Here is a 15,214-nt window from a genome sequence, read left to right on the forward strand (position 1 = left end):
GCCAACCGGTCAACTTTCGCGCAACAGCTGGAGAGCCCACAACGTTGCCAACCGGTTAATCTTGGCACTTAGAGCTAGAAGCAGAGCTTCGAGGATAAGGTCTACCGCTCATCAACCGAATCTATCTCAACGACACCTCAGCTTCAGGTTGACTCCTCCCACCTTCGGTATGTGTGACGGCCCACGGGGCCGTCCACGCGCTGTCAGGTTCAGAGTCTGGTGGTTGTAGCCAGGATCTTTGTGTGATAAGAGACGGTAAGGTAAGGAGCGGGTGGTGGATACGGAGCGGGGGTATTGTGAGCGATGGTAGGGAGGCGTGTGTAAAGAATGAGTATGAGTGAAGGGATCGTGGTCGGAATCGCGTGAAGTTGAGAAGAGGTGAAGGATGGAACGGGGAGGGAAACAAAAGAGACGCGTTCGAAGGTTGGTCGTTCAGAGGAGGCGATCCGGGAGAAGTGGGCAAGGTAAAGTGAGGTAGTTACAGCTAACGGCAGTGGCGAACGTGGGGGATAGGGATCGGTTGTGGTGGATGTCTCGAGATGAGGGTGGTGAATAGGAAGGTAAGAAGATGATGGATGTCGAAGTCAAGAAATCCAGGAGAATCGGTTCATGAGATTGGGGTGGTTGTTGAGAGACGAGATCTGGGGAGGGAAAGTAGTGGAGAGAGGGGGGCGTCATGCACGAGGGGGCAAGTTGATCTAGACCGCTTCCGTGAACTGCTCCACTAACGGTCGATAACAAACTTCCAGATAGGTAGAACAGTCTATTGGATTGGATTGGTGATAATTCAGATCCTTAGATGGACTAAAAGCCAAGAGGATAGCTTATCATATCTAGAATTCTAAGGTTCAATTCTAAGGTTCTTACCTTTCTTCTACTCGGCTTGGTCATGACTCTAGACTGCCGCCACGCTTGTATCTCGGAGAAATATATATGTCTACACTTTGCGGAGGCTTACCGGGGGGCCTCACCCCATGCAGGGAACACCATCGGTAAGACCTCGGGATCCTGCTCAGGCCAATTGGCCCGAATAACTTTAAGCACCTCCTCATAAACAATCCGGTATCCATCTCCTGTCAGGTGCAGTCCTAGATATACCGGGTTAGTCCAGTCCTCGATTAATGTGAAACAAGAAGAAGTTCTCACTCACCATCCGTGAACAACTTGCTAAACTGCTCATTGTTAGGCGCATCCCGGGATCCAATCAGTGGCTGACCCTCCTGCCATCCCACAGTCGACACACATGCGGACCAGACATCAGCCACGGGGATGTTCAGCGAGGCCCCGACTTCCTTGGCAGCTTCGGCATAGACCTTGGTCAAATGGGCTGTCCGGCTGGGGTGGGGAGTATCCTTGGCAACATCAAAGGCTTCCAACTGGTATTCGTTGATAGGCGGGGGAGTGATGATGATGATATAGGGATTCTGAGCCCGGGTGGCAGGGTGCTGGATGAGTTTTTGGAGGTTCTCTTTGTAGGTTGCGAGAGGGACGTGCTGTACGTGGGTGGGTACACAGGCATCGTTTGCTCCAAAGAAGATGGCCTAGACGATCTTGTTAGCGATTGTGGAAATGGTAGTATTCACAGGTGCTAGAAGATCCCACCATCAGCCGGACATTGGCGATCTGAGGAGAGGGGAACACCTTGTCGAAGATTTTGATGGCATGAGCGGTGGTATATCCTCTGTGGTCATGCAGGTTAGTTGATAGAGTTTCAACACTACTCATGGCAGTTGTCTCTGCTCACCCAAAGCCCCGGTTAATCACATCCAGCCGGCGGCTATAGGCTATTCAACAAATCAGCAGTGTTAAACCAATACCATCTAGGACCATTGCAGTGTGAAAACATACCATGCTGTAACCCTGCACCAAAGGCGAACCCAAGACTCTGATCCGAGGACATCTCGGTGATGGAGTCTCCGAAGAGGATGAACTGGTCATATGGTCGGCCAGCACCCTCTTCTTGGGTAGTAATGCCCGTCATGATGAAGCCTGGGGGGAGAGTCGAAGAGATGGAGTGATCAGGGGTATTCTACCTCAGCAGCCAGAGAGATTGAACCAAAGAAAAAAATTGGCAGGGATTGGTTCCTTTTAAAGCGAGGATGGTGGGGTTGACGTTGATGGAAGTGGGGGGCCAACAATGTTGGTGGTTCCTGCGCGACGAGCTTATCGGCCACGCGATGGTTCGGTGGTTCTGTGTTTCTCCACCAATGGCTGACCGGATCCTTCCATTCAACCGGATGTTAACCAAGCAGGGAGTTTTGTAGTTGAGACTGACACAAATCTACGAGCTTTAGGGTCGTTTTTACATGATTTAGTATATATACATACTACCCTTTGCTTAGCTCCAGGCTAGTGGCAAATCGTGTCTAATCGCTCAATGCCTGTCGCCAATGAAGAGGAGCCAGCAGCCCAGCCAATAATAATAACACACAATCGGCGGAGCTGCAAAGCTCCTTCTCCTTCTCCTTCATAGAACGTGAGATCGTATGCAACTTTGCATCTCCTGCAGGTTGATATCATCAAAAACCGGGCCGTTGAGCTGCCGATCGGGGTACTGAGCCTGAGCGGCCCCAGGAGACCACAACAACCATACCCTGGTTCAGCCACAGTCATCGTTTGTTGAGTCTGACATGACACACCCGCAATATACCATTGTTAAGGCCCGAGCCAGCTTGCATGATTGGGCCCCCGAAATGGCTTTTTTGGACCCTCAATACCTTTGGTCGTCCAGTGCCAAGAGATCATCCCCCCATAGATCGGCCCCGGGCGGAGACATCAGCCATCGGGGACAAGGATGACAGCTGGGCGTATGGAGTATATCGAGACTGGCGTGGCACGGGCATCAATGTTTCAGAAGGATGAATTTTCACTCGCCGCGTCGAGTCATAGCATGTGGGCCGCTCAAGCCGGGATGAACTCGTGAATTGGTACTTTGTGTGCCCTCGAACCCGAGTCCAGTATGTCTTAGATGACAGGCAGCATCCTACCCTTCGAAGGTCAGTCGTTGATATTCAAAGGAACAGTCAGATGCGTGTTCAAAATGATGGAAATGGATGGAGCCCGCACTGCCCTCTTCAACGCCCCAAACTACCGCGAGACCCTCTCATCTGCTCATCTGCTCTCCATCCGAGCTCGGGCACTGGGGACTGATCTCCCGCCCCGAACTATGATTTGTCCTGCCTGACGGAACGACGCTCCCGGACAACCTTGCTAGAACAGGCCGCGTTGAAACTAGCCTTGAAGAGCAAAAAGGTCAGAGAGGAAATGCGAGGCCATACGTCTTCAGACAGCTGATCGGCGGGAAGCGCGGGGATGAAAGTAACGGCGAGAGGCAAATTGGAGAGCGGACCCTCGATGAAGCTTCGAATGAGAGGGCGAGTATTCGAAAGGGCGGAATGTCCAGCGATGCGTTTAATATAAGCTGCATGGGAATTGTCTTGACAGCCGTTCAAACATGCCATTGATGGGAATCTGAATAATCACTTAATGTGGAGGACAGTCAGACGGTGGAGTCCACGCTCACCTGACGCTGTCCAGTCGATCATCCGCCCTCTCCCACTTTCTTCTTCGTCCTTGCATTACTCTTTGCTCGGTCTCGTCTTGACTCATTCTGTTAATGGTTTCTGCTTCTTTTGATCTATCATTCAAGGGAAGTATGCTTGCCGGTGAGTAAACACCCCCCGAGCTATATTAAAGCTTCTCTTCATGAAGCCACAATCTCGTGCTACCCGAGCAGGGGATAGCTTCCCCCGGCCCAACCGCGTGGAAGTGGGCCGTCCCCCCGTCTTTTTCTAACCACGGACACAGAAAACTAAAAGACTTTCCACCCCTTCTCAGGCCCTGACACTCAAACTTCGAAGCATAGCGGCTTCTCACCAGCGCCATGCCTCGATCGGTGCCTCAAGTCAGCTCCGCCTCGCGTGAGCTGGACGAGGGCGACCCTGAACCGACCGGCCCAACCTCCCGCACCGCGCCCCCGTCTCCGACAGCCTACCGTCGAGCCCAAAGCTACCTTTCCGAACCACACACCGGCTACCAGTCCCTAGAATCACATATCGAAATCGGTGAAACGACCAGTCTCCTCGGCGCGGAGGCTCAGCGTCGAGTCCCGCGGCGATCATACACAAGTACCTCTGGCGTGTCGGGTCCGGACTCGTTGCGGTATCTGCTGACGGCAGGCAGCCTCCGCCGCACCGCGCATCACAGCCGGACCAACTCGCAGGGTAAGCGGTTTAGCCGGCGAGGGAGCCTTGGCGATGAAGGAGGTCGGCCGGCGAGTCTGCCACCATCGACCAAGGATGGGTTGACCGCCTCGTCATTCCTCGATGAGCGTACCTGGTACGACCAGTTTACCTCGACCGATTGGGTACACGACAGTATTGCCGATGGAGCACGTCTGCGACAGCTTCGACAGCGCAAGGATATCCGCGGGAGACTCCTGGCTTGGTTTGACGGCGCACAGGGATGGGTATTGGTTGCGGTGATCGGATGCATTACCGCGGCGATTGCCTACTTTGTGGATATTACAGAGGACGCGATATTTGATATGAAGATGGGATACTGTGCACATGAGCTGTTTGCGAGCAGGAGCCAGTGCTGCGGTGAAGGCGTTATTTGCACCAACTGGCGGTCGTGGTCCCAGATCTTCCGCCCATCCAGCACGGGGAACGAATGGGTCGACTATGCTCTTTTTGTTGCCTGGGTGGTGGTCCTTGCTTTGATCTCATGCGCTCTGACCATGCTCACCAAGACGGTCGTCCCGTCGTCGATTTCGTTGGCCACTCTGGACGAGAATCTAGGTGCCGAGGCGCGTGGCACGAAGCGTGGAACTGGCACTGGTGGCTCGGGCTCGCCGAGTTCGCAAACCAGTCCACATGGAACGTTCCCTAATCGCCCGTCCCGCCCGGCAATGACTTATTACTCCGCTGCGGGCAGTGGAGTTGCCGAAGTAAAGGTGATTAACAGTGGATTCGTGCTTCACGGATACTTGGGCTTGAAGACCCTGGTGGTCAAGACGATCGCTTTGATTTTCAGCGTTTCGTCCGGTCTGAGCCTAGGCAAGGAAGGCCCTTACGTGCACATTGCCACTTGTGTCGGCAATATCTGCTGTCGACTGTTTGCGAAATACCACCAGAACGATGGTAAGCGACGAGAAGTGCTGAGTGCAAGTGCAGCCAGTGGTGTTGCCGTTGCGTTTGGTGCGCCCATTGGTGGTGTGCTCTTCAGTCTGGAGGAAGTCAGCTACTATTTCCCACCCAAGACCCTGTTCCGAACATTCTTTTGCTGTATTGCGGCTGCGCTCTCCTTGAAATTCCTCAACCCGTACGGAACGGGCAAGATTGTTCTGTTCCAGGTCCGTTATAACACGGACTGGGAGATCTTTGAAATCATCATCTTCGTTTTCCTGGGCATACTCGGTGGCGCCCTCGGGGCCCTTTTCATCAAAGCCTCGAGCTGGTGGGCGCGCACATTCCGTCGCATCCCGGCTATCAAGCGATGGCCAATGCTGGAGGTGTTCCTCGTCGCAGTGCTCACGGGTTTGGTCAGCTTCTGGAACCGATACACCAAGTTGCCCGTTACGGAACTGCTCTTTGAGCTCGCCAGCCCATGTGAAGGAGAGTCGCGGTCGAGCACGGGACTTTGCCCTCGTGAAGATGGCATTGTTGAGATCATTCAATACCTTCTGGTGGCATTCGTGATCAAGAGTCTATTGACCGTTGTCACATTCGGCATCAAAGTTCCTGCCGGTATCTATGTGCCATCCATGGTCGTTGGTGGTCTCATGGGCCGAATTGTTGGGCATGCCGTGCAATACTGGGTTGCGAAGAACCCTACCTTTTTCCTCTTCGATGCATGCCCCAACGTTGCGGGAATGGAATCTTGCATCACACCGGGCGTTTATGCAATGGTCGCAGCCGGAGCTACAATGTGCGGTGTCACCCGATTGTCCGTCACCCTCGCCGTCATCCTATTCGAATTGACCGGCAGTTTGGACCATGTACTACCATTCTCACTATCCGTTTTGTGTGCCAAATGGACTGCGGATGCGATTGAACCGCGAAGTATCTACGTAAGAAGCTCCTCCTGCAATATGGCTATCGTCTGCAATATACTCACCGCATCTAGGACCTACTTACCGACATGAACTCCTACCCCTTCCTCGACAGCAAGCTGCAGCCTCTGTCCGATGCCGAGCTAGGCGACATCGTCCGCCCGCCTCACAAGGGCCGCATCATCGATATTTCCAACTCCCCCTTCGTGGCTGCTTCTGACTTGCGCACGAAATTGGAGTACCTCCTAATGGCCGGCGAGTTGGACAGTGGCCTGCCCATCCTCCGTGATGGCATCTTGGCCGGTCTTATTCCCGCACCGGATCTCGAGTTTGCGCTCGATACACTCGGTGACGATGAGGATAACACTATCTGCCTGATGGCGATAGATGCGTCCGTTGCTATCTACGATAACGAGACCGAAGGTGCAGTGCAAGAGGACTTTACCCGGTTTATTGATCCAGTATGTTTACCCGTCCGACAATTACCCGGCTTCGGTGCTAATCTGTGCTCTGTGTTATAGGCACCCATCTCTCTCGATGTTCATTCCCCCATTGATCTCGTCTACCAGTGTTTTGCCAAGTTGGGCCTGCGGTATCTCTGCGTGTTGCAGAATGGCCACTATGCGGGCTTGGTGCATAAGAAGGCCTTTGTGAAGTTTATGAAGGAGAACGAGAAGGCATAGTCAATTATTCATGTCCATATTTGTGATTTATTGTTTTGCTCTTGATTTTGTGTATTTGGTTCCACTCAGAGCCGCATTGGCGGGCGTTTCTCCGGCATGTCGCCGTGGTGGGTTGTTTTATTCGTTTTGACTTGAATTCTTTTTGCATACAACATTGCATATACACACCTCCTCATCTGTCTTGATGATCTTGGAATGCTTTTTTTTTCTCCCAATCCATTTTGTACATTGTGCTCTCCGTCTTCTCGCAATATTCTCGCAGTCAATTTCCATCCATGATTTTCTCTTCCCGCAGTTACCACTGTATGCGATGCAAGAAGGGGGGTAAAACAATCTCCCACCAAACTCAGGAGAAGCAAGAAAACTGGTCATGTGGCCGTATAATTTGAAATTGGCTGGTCCGTGTCCAGCCATGAATGCAACGGATCTTCACACAAGTACATACCGTAAATAGTCCCAATAAATAATGTTGTACTTGGTACTTTTGTCAAACCCGCGTCGCGACCTGGAAACTCCCCACGTGTCAAGAAGCTCGACCCAATCATTTTAGTGGTCACCGTTCAAGTAGGGCTGTGTGGGTGTTACCGGGTTCTGGGTCCCGGGTCAGGGTCTGATTCGTGTATCTCAATTTTTTTTTTTTTTCAGATCGATGACTGGAACCGGGGTATCATACAGTATGTATATGGGGACTGGGGATGAGACCCGGGATTGATGTATCTTCCGTTATGGATCTACTGTATTTCGGACGGAGTACATATAAAGTCAGCTCCGCCACGAGAAGATAGACTACGTCGCCTAGCTTACCCTCGATAGTGCCTATGATCAGATGGATCATGGATCCTGGACCTGGACCTGGAAAACGATACTCCGCGTCGTGGAGTGTACAGTCAGACAGTCCAGAAACTCAAGACCCCTGCGAACGGCAGTCATTCCTCGGCAGACTTTGTCGTCGGGATTGCTGTAGCCTGTAAGGGGCCAGTCCGCCCAGGTCAGGTCCCGCCTTCGATTGGATCCAATCAGATAAGCGCCGGAAGTTTGGGTTTGCAGAGCCGGTCAAGGGGTAAATTGTACGATGGAACTTCCATACTACGACAGTAAAGGACACATTGAGCATCTCAGCATATTACAGTCGATGTACAGTAGTATATCCACTCTCTCCAGTATCCACCCGCCGTATATACCAGATCCACTCATATCCACTCTCCCCGTAAATGTACGGAGTTTCTCCAGTAAAGTGGTTCGACTGTGTCCACTACGGTCCGGGGGGTAGTGTCACGGGGTCAAGAGTATTGCGATCGGTGGCTGCGCTAATCCATTCGCTAACGGTGACTAACTATATACTTGGCCAACAAGATAGGAGAGGGAGAGAGATAGAGAGAAGTTTGAATTTTACGATTTTACGTGATTTTATTTCCCGGAGTATGGTTCGTTGGCATCAATTGTCTGATCAGCACACACTCCGTCGTTTCTCTGTTATCTTTTTTTTTTTCTCGTGGCGAGGGAGCGGTGCAGGAGGAGGGTCATCTGACCCTCTGACGACTTGCGTTCCGGTCAGCTTCTTCTGTCTTTTTTGTCTTTCCCCTTGATTGCCCATTTATTGACTTCCTGCTTTGCCGCCACGAAATTGGCCCGGCTAAGCACTGGGCCTGGCAAGGCTACTCGTTCCTCTCTGAATCTCACTCCATCATCCAGAATATTCGCCAGGATGATTCAGATGATCCGATCCAGATCCAACATTGACTCTCTTCACAACGCCTCCCGAGTTGGGGTCTGGACTCGGCCCCCCTTTCCGCGTTGTCTGCACGCCTCTCACACCGATCTTTTCGCCATGACATTCTTCAATTGCTAATCTTTTCTCCTTTTCCGGTCTCTTCTTTCTCAGCTTGGCTCTAATTTTAGGGTTTTTTGGTTTTTGATTTTACTTCTATTTATCCACAGAAGCAAAAATGTGCACATGACCCGCCGGCTGTTCGGACTGATCCAGATCCTCGATCCACTTCTCCCGCCGTTTCCGAATGCGGCTTCTCCCCTGGTCCTTCGCCGACCTCAACTGGACATGCCGGGCTTATTTTTTTTATATTTTTTTTTGGTCATATATCAGGGTTGCCCCAATCTTCGGTGAAGATGTTGCGGTGTAAGGGGCATTGAGATCTCAGTCATCCTGATTCTTTTTTTTGCTATTTATATTCCAGTCTTTCCACCCAGTCGATACAAAACAGCTATACCCTCTTGCATTTCTATTTTATATACCCACCTCTCCAATCTCAATCCCACTCCTCTGTCCTCTCCTCTCTTCTCTTACTCTCCGGAGTAAACACTTCAAAATGTCTTTAGCTCGTCACATCCTCCGCTCCTACCGAGCAACCCCCAACCCTCTACCAACCATCCCTCGCATCCCCATTAACCACTTCTCCACCACCCGACCCAACCGCCTCCAAACCACCGACAAGAAGAACCGGATCCCGGAAAAAGAAGTCCCTGTCACAGACTACGACGCCGGCCACAGCACCGCCCACAAACACACCGTCCACGTCTTCCCAGATAACCCCAATGCCCTCCACAACATCCCCCCAGCCAGCCAAGAACAAGAATCCGTCAACCCGCTCTCCCGCGATGTCTACGAACAAATGCCCCACACAATGCGCAACATGAGCATCTTCGGCAAGACAGTCATCATCACCGGCGGCGCCCGCGGACTGGGAAACCACATGGCCCGTGCCTGCGCTGAAGCCGGCGCAAAGAACATCGTCATCTTCGACGCCAACCAAGAACTCGGCGACCAGGCCGCAGCCGAGCTCCACGATAAAACAGGTCTACCCATCTCCTTCTACCGCGTCGACGTGCGCGATGCCGCCGCCATCACCGCCTCCGTCGAGGCATGTGTCGAGAAATACGGCGTCCCCGACGTCCTGATCAACTCCGCCGGCATCGCAGACTCAAACATCAAAGCCGAAACCTACGACGTCGCCATGTTCCGCCGCCTCATCGACATCAACCTCACAGGCTCATTCCTCATGTCACAAGCCGTAGGCCGCGCCATGATCGCCGCCCGTAAACCGGGCAGCATCATCCTGGTCGCGTCCATGTCCGGCTCCATCGTGAACTACCCGCAAGAACAGAGCTGCTACAACGCCTCCAAGGCCGGTGTAATTCAACTCGGCAAATCGTTGGCTGCCGAGTGGGCCAAGAACGAGATTCGTGTGAACTGCATTTCGCCGGGGTACATGGATACGGCGCTGAACCGGGTTCCAGCCCTGGAGGCCCAGAAGAAGATCTGGAAGTCGATGACGCCACAGAATCGGTTGGGTAATGTGGATGAATTGAATGGGCTTTGTATTTTCTTGGCTTCGGATGCGTCGAAGTTTATGACTGGTGCGAACTGTGTGATTGATGGTGGTTATACTTGCTATTAAGCTAAGCGTGGCGAGGACGGGAAGGGGTGAAGGGGTTGTTGGGGAAAAATTTCGAGTACTTTTCTAATGGTTGGGTTTTGTTTGGGATTGGAAAGATTTGGGATATTTTGTTTTGTTTTTTTGGCTGGAACCGGTACACATTGGTGGTTCAGGACTGCTTTGTGTTCTGTTTTTTGAGAGTTAGATATAGACGATAGAGAGTTCCAACGTCCCATGGATAGACGTCAATCTGAGTTCTATATTTACCCCCACTGCCTCCACTTGGAGTGGCCCGCGCCCCCACGCGAGGGAGATCTACGCTTATTTCCTCTTCCGCTCATTATGGGACCGTTCTAACTAGAAAGGCGCCAATATATGATCTTTCTTGATACACGAGAAAGATGTTCTTGCCATTTAGTCAGCATCTCTCTCATAATGCAGAAATGAACACACGAGAACGCCTACGAAGTTCAAGCCTTCAATGGAGTCCAGTTGGGAATGAGGCATGCTGTGCCCGGTAGGATGAAAAGCTATGATTCAGAGCAAGTAGGAGCAGTGAGATTCAATTTGACGAGACTGGAATTGTTGATCTGGGGGATAGATCTTCCCCGGGAATGAATAGACCTCAATGAAGACAAATAGCTGGGATGGTACTCCGAGCGTGGAGTAACTAACTAATCAGACATAAATCTTCGAATGAGACCAGAAATATGGAAGAACGAATCAACATTAAAAGTGGATTGAATCCATGTGCATATTTTAGGATCACCACGCTGTACTTCAGCGAGTCTTCTAGCCAGTGCGCTCTCTCCAGAAGGCCACTATTCAATTTTGGCGGAACCTCCATGATCTCTACAGAAAGCGATTGTGTATACTTGGAAGTCGTCATTTTTGTTCATCTTGATAGTTCTAGTTCTATGTTCTTTCTAGGCTACTTTCTAGCACTGTGTTGACTGCTTTTTCCATTTTGGTTCTATCCTTCCCCACTTGGGTACACATGATGTCATGTACCTCGACCCCCACGCGGGGCTAAACGACCGGGAGGTAATAACCATCTTCACATAACACTCAGACACGCAAACTTGTCGAATCGCTCTCGTATCCAGAATTCGCTATACATCCTACTGTAATATCCGAGGTTTATTCCACCGAGGAAGACAATGGCCTCCCACCGCCCGTACGAATCCAAGCTAGGGATCATAACTGGAGGATCTCGAGGTAAGTCTATTGATCTCGACCGAATTGCCCTCCAAAGTTAACATGATCTATCCAGGCATCGGCGCCGCCGTAGCCCAAAGACTAGCCGCCAAAGGCTGCAATCTCCTGCTGGTCTATACATCCGATTCCTCCACTCAGCCAACCGCAACACTCTGCGAGCAACTTACTTCAACCCACCAAATCCACTGCACGTCAGTCCAAGCAGATCTCGCAAATCCCGCCGAAGCATGCAATTCGATTCTGGAAGCAGCCAAAACTCTCTTCCAAAGGTACAAGCCCGAAGCAGAGTTCCAAATCGACATTCTCATCAACAATGCCGGCGTATCCTCGAATCAGCACTTAAACGACCCCCAACAAGGGCCCATCGACACCACCGAGTTCGACCGCGTCTACCGTGTAAATGTTGTGGCACCATTACTCCTCACCCAGGCCATCGCACCATATCTGCCCCAAGACCGCTCCGGCCGCATCGTCACCGTCTCCAGCGTGTCCTCTTCAATCGGGTACCAAGGGCAATCCGTGTACGCCGGTAGCAAAGCCGCCGTGGAAGCCATGACCCGCGTGTGGAGTCGAGAATTGGCGGAGCGGGCTACCGTTAATGCGGTGAATCCTGGTCCGGCCTGGGGAGATATGTATGAGAAGGCTGGGCAGACGTTTTGGGATATTAATCAGCCGTATGTGGATACGGCGCCGTTGGCGAGTTACTATGGGGAGAAGGAGGTGTTGGCGATGGCCGGGTCGGAGGCGGATAAGTTTGATCGGGTGGTGAGGGAGGGAATGAAGGGTCGACGGCCGGGTTTTACGAGTGAGATTGCCGGGACGATTGATATGCTTTGCTCGAGTGAGGGTGGGTGGACGACTGGCAGTGTTATTTGTGCGAATGGAGGGATGAAGATGTCGATTGCATAGAGTACCTCATGGAGGGAGGGTAGGAGGATAAAAAGCTGTCAATCCACGCTATGTAATAGTCTATGCTAAATCACTTTTGGATATCACCAGCCAATCGTCAAATCTAGTCCAATCTCTCGTACCCAGCCATCTGCACCTCCACTTCTCCATCCTGAATCCACTCCCCCGTAACCGTCTCGCCAACCCACTCAGAAACCTCCGCCGCACTCGCCGTCCTCCAGCCATCCTGGACTCCAAGCCCCTCCACCGGGAAGAAAGTATCACACTCAAACTCCTTAGCCACAGCATCCCCCTCGCACCTCCGCACAACATTCGTCATGACAATCCTAACAGGCCTCCTCCGCTGCCGCTCATCCACAGGCATCTTCATCCGCAGCGCCGCACCATAAATCTCCGCGCCCCCAATAACATAAATCTTGCCCAACCGACCACCCGCGCCATACACAGCATCCAACTCCGACAACGCAGCGTCCAGACTATGCGTCACCAAAGCATCGGTCACGGGTTCTTCCTCGGGGACACCACTCGGCGCAGAAACCTCGGCCTTCGCTCTCGCCGACTCCGCCATCTTCGCCTTCCGCGCCGCGAGTTCTTTCAACACCCCCTCTCGCACGGCACCGGTCGTATCGCGGCTTATAACGACGCTGATCCGCTTGCCCAGTGGGCGGAGGTGCTTCGGGACGGAGTCGTATGTCTTGCGGCCCATGATGATCGCGTTTGTGGTGCCTGGTGCCGGGGCGCGGGAGGTTGCGCGCGCGAAGAAAGACATGTCTGTTTTTATGCGTGGCCAGGGAGTGTGCCCTTGAGACCGATGCCGAGGCGAGTGGTGGCTTCATTGGGTGTTGAGGACGCGACGCGGATTGGGGTTGTGGCGACGATGAGGGTGAGGGGGGGGGGAGTGGGGGAGTTGATGGGTTGTCGGGGGTGGCATTGTGAGATTGATGGTACGGTGGATTGTGTCGGTCTGTCCTGGAGGAGTATCTTGGATCTTGAGTTTTTAACTTGGAAATGTACTTTGAAGGAGAATGAAATATGATTACGATGAGGTGGGGGAACGCGGAGAGAGGAAATGCAAAAAGTTGGGACGTGTTGATCGCGTGCGCTTATCGGCTTATCGGGGGAGCCTCGACGGGACTTGGAAGGATATTGATTGAGAGCTCACTGATGCTCGAACTAATGTGTGTACACTTTCAAAGGTAGTGAACAATATGGCCGCCGCTTCTTATTTTATGTGTTGCGGTTTGTTTTCAGAAATCGATATCCCAGAAGACTCGCTCACTTGCTCCTTTATAGCGGACGAGCATTATAAATCGCATCGGACATTTGATCTTCTACAAATAATACCACTCCTTCAAAAGTTAGGCAGCAAATAGTTGACACTTATTAACCCATTGATTTTCAGTTTAAACGCTTACTCAGGAATACTTACAAAACCTCAGTTCGTGGACGATTTGAGACAAGGTGGGGCATGAAAGCTCTGGGTACATATTGTTGCGAGTTATGGACTTTCTTGAGTGGAGTTGCTTCGGCGCTTGATTGCGGGTTCCGGGCAAGGCTGCACCCAAAACCCCAAGTACTTAATGGCCCATCCACCCTTGAGGCTCTGCGAGTCTCTAATTTGATTTCCTAACACAAATCATGATTGTAAATTGGAAATTGGGTCTCCGCTTCTTAGCTGCAGAGCTCTTTGCCAGCACAGTTCTAGCTGCAGCTTCCTATCGTATGAAATCCCTCAACGACAGACATCCAATTTCGACAAGCTAATATCATTGATAACAGCACTTGGTATCAGTTTCGGCCAAGGGAATATGTGAGCCACCATTCACTTCTATACCCTCGTATCCGCAAGCTAATCGCTCAAGTACTGCCGCCCTAATCGATGAAAATGGCTCACCGTTGTTACTCGCCAACATCGCAGGCACCAATGCCTACCGCCAAATGATGCTCGACTCAATTAACTATGAAGGACTGCAGTGGGAGCGCGATGGTGATTGGTACTTTACCAACGGCAGTGATCCAATTCAAATCCCCGAACCAGGCGACAAACTCGCCATGGAAGCAATCTTCCTAGAAAATCTTTTGAACATACGAGAGGTCGCAACGCAGAAACTTGGACACTCGCTCGAGATTACTTCGATGGTGTATCCGCGGCATTTGAATGATACTGCTCGTGACATCTTCCAGAAAGTAGCAATTGAGAATGAACCTGGCATTTCTATTGCGCGACAGTTGGGCGATTCATACGACGGTGCTTTTCGTGCGTATGACTTTCATCTTGGGGAGACTGGCGGTCCGGTCCATTTTGTCGATTATGATGATGAGTATGTGGATCAGGCTCTTGGGCAAATCGTCAAAGATCGTTCTACTGCTGGAGCTAATGGGTGCAATCTGCGTTTCCGGGGCATGGGCAGAGTCGACGGTGCATCGCGGATCACAGATGAAGACATGGTACGTCTGACGCGCTATTCGAGGATTATACATTGCCGGAACGGCTAACTCACTTCCACTCGTCGCTGCAGGGGCGCGCTCAAAAGGTCAAGGATATTGGCGAATCACTTGGGGCCACAGTAGAGGCATTCGGAAATATGCCGGGTATGACAGCGCTAAAAGGATTGATTCTTTCTGGGGAGGGTCCACGCTCGGATTTCGAATATCTCCGCCAGGGGTTTATCGCAGCTATCCCTGAGGATTCCAAAAAGATTCGCGACTCCATTGATCCTGCATTCGTCGGGGCTGTGGGTGCTGCAAAGTGGGCCAAGTTCCAGGTCGACCATGCGGAAACCTTCTTCAATGAGCCTGCTGAGCATAACGAGTTGTAGATAGTATATAGTGTGTAGATAGTTTTATGAAGGATCTCCGCATGACGCGCAGATAAAGCATATCATTCAACATATTAATTGGGTATCTAACTCCAGCCTCCCCAAACACCAGGATTGTACAGCAAAATGCAAAATGCCCCC

At 51.7% G+C, this 15,214-nt stretch overlaps 6 protein-coding genes across 6 annotated transcripts; 4 read left to right on the plus strand and 2 right to left on the minus strand.

Moving 5' to 3' along the window:
* Window positions 1–954: 954 nt before the first annotated feature.
* N7458_009098 (SGNH/GDSL hydrolase family protein) lies at window positions 955–1,981 on the minus strand (the record flags this gene model as incomplete). The annotated part of the gene is made up of 5 exons (XM_056912480.1): window positions 955–1,088; window positions 1,151–1,541; window positions 1,603–1,681; window positions 1,745–1,784; window positions 1,849–1,981. 5 exons carry the CDS (start codon window positions 1,979–1,981, stop codon window positions 955–957), a joined length of 777 nt encoding a protein of 258 aa, XP_056761329.1.
* A 1,902-nt stretch (window positions 1,982–3,883) lies between these two features.
* Window positions 3,884–6,735, plus strand: N7458_009099 (putative voltage-gated chloride channel (ClcA); the record flags this gene model as incomplete). The annotated part of the gene is made up of 3 exons (XM_056912481.1): window positions 3,884–6,070; window positions 6,127–6,513; window positions 6,574–6,735. The coding sequence occupies 3 exons, from the start codon at window positions 3,884–3,886 to the stop codon at window positions 6,733–6,735; spliced, it is 2,736 nt and encodes a 911-aa protein (XP_056761330.1).
* A 2,324-nt stretch (window positions 6,736–9,059) lies between these two features.
* On the plus strand, window positions 9,060–10,148 carry N7458_009100 (D-arabinitol 2-dehydrogenase; the record flags this gene model as incomplete). The annotated part of the gene is made up of 1 exon (XM_056912482.1): window positions 9,060–10,148. The coding sequence occupies one exon, from the start codon at window positions 9,060–9,062 to the stop codon at window positions 10,146–10,148; it is 1,089 nt and encodes a 362-aa protein (XP_056761331.1).
* Window positions 10,149–11,287: 1,139 nt separating this feature from the next.
* N7458_009101 (SDR family NAD(P)-dependent oxidoreductase) lies at window positions 11,288–12,254 on the plus strand (the record flags this gene model as incomplete). The annotated part of the gene is made up of 2 exons (XM_056912483.1): window positions 11,288–11,345; window positions 11,401–12,254. The coding sequence occupies 2 exons, from the start codon at window positions 11,288–11,290 to the stop codon at window positions 12,252–12,254; spliced, it is 912 nt and encodes a 303-aa protein (XP_056761332.1).
* A 103-nt stretch (window positions 12,255–12,357) lies between these two features.
* Window positions 12,358–13,023, minus strand: N7458_009102 (dihydrofolate reductase; the record flags this gene model as incomplete). The annotated part of the gene is made up of 1 exon (XM_056912484.1): window positions 12,358–13,023. One exon carries the CDS (start codon window positions 13,021–13,023, stop codon window positions 12,358–12,360), a length of 666 nt encoding a protein of 221 aa, XP_056761333.1.
* A 1,169-nt stretch (window positions 13,024–14,192) lies between these two features.
* On the plus strand, window positions 14,193–15,073 carry N7458_009103 (uncharacterized protein; the record flags this gene model as incomplete). Its single annotated transcript, XM_056912485.1, has 2 exons — window positions 14,193–14,702; window positions 14,774–15,073. The coding sequence occupies 2 exons, from the start codon at window positions 14,193–14,195 to the stop codon at window positions 15,071–15,073; spliced, it is 810 nt and encodes a 269-aa protein (XP_056761334.1).
* Window positions 15,074–15,214: the final 141 nt, after the last annotated feature.

Source organism: Penicillium daleae (genome assembly GCF_028827525.1).
Source record: "Penicillium daleae strain IBT 16125 chromosome Unknown utg000008l_segment0_segment0, whole genome shotgun sequence".
NCBI lineage: Eukaryota > Fungi > Ascomycota > Eurotiomycetes > Eurotiales > Aspergillaceae > Penicillium > Penicillium daleae.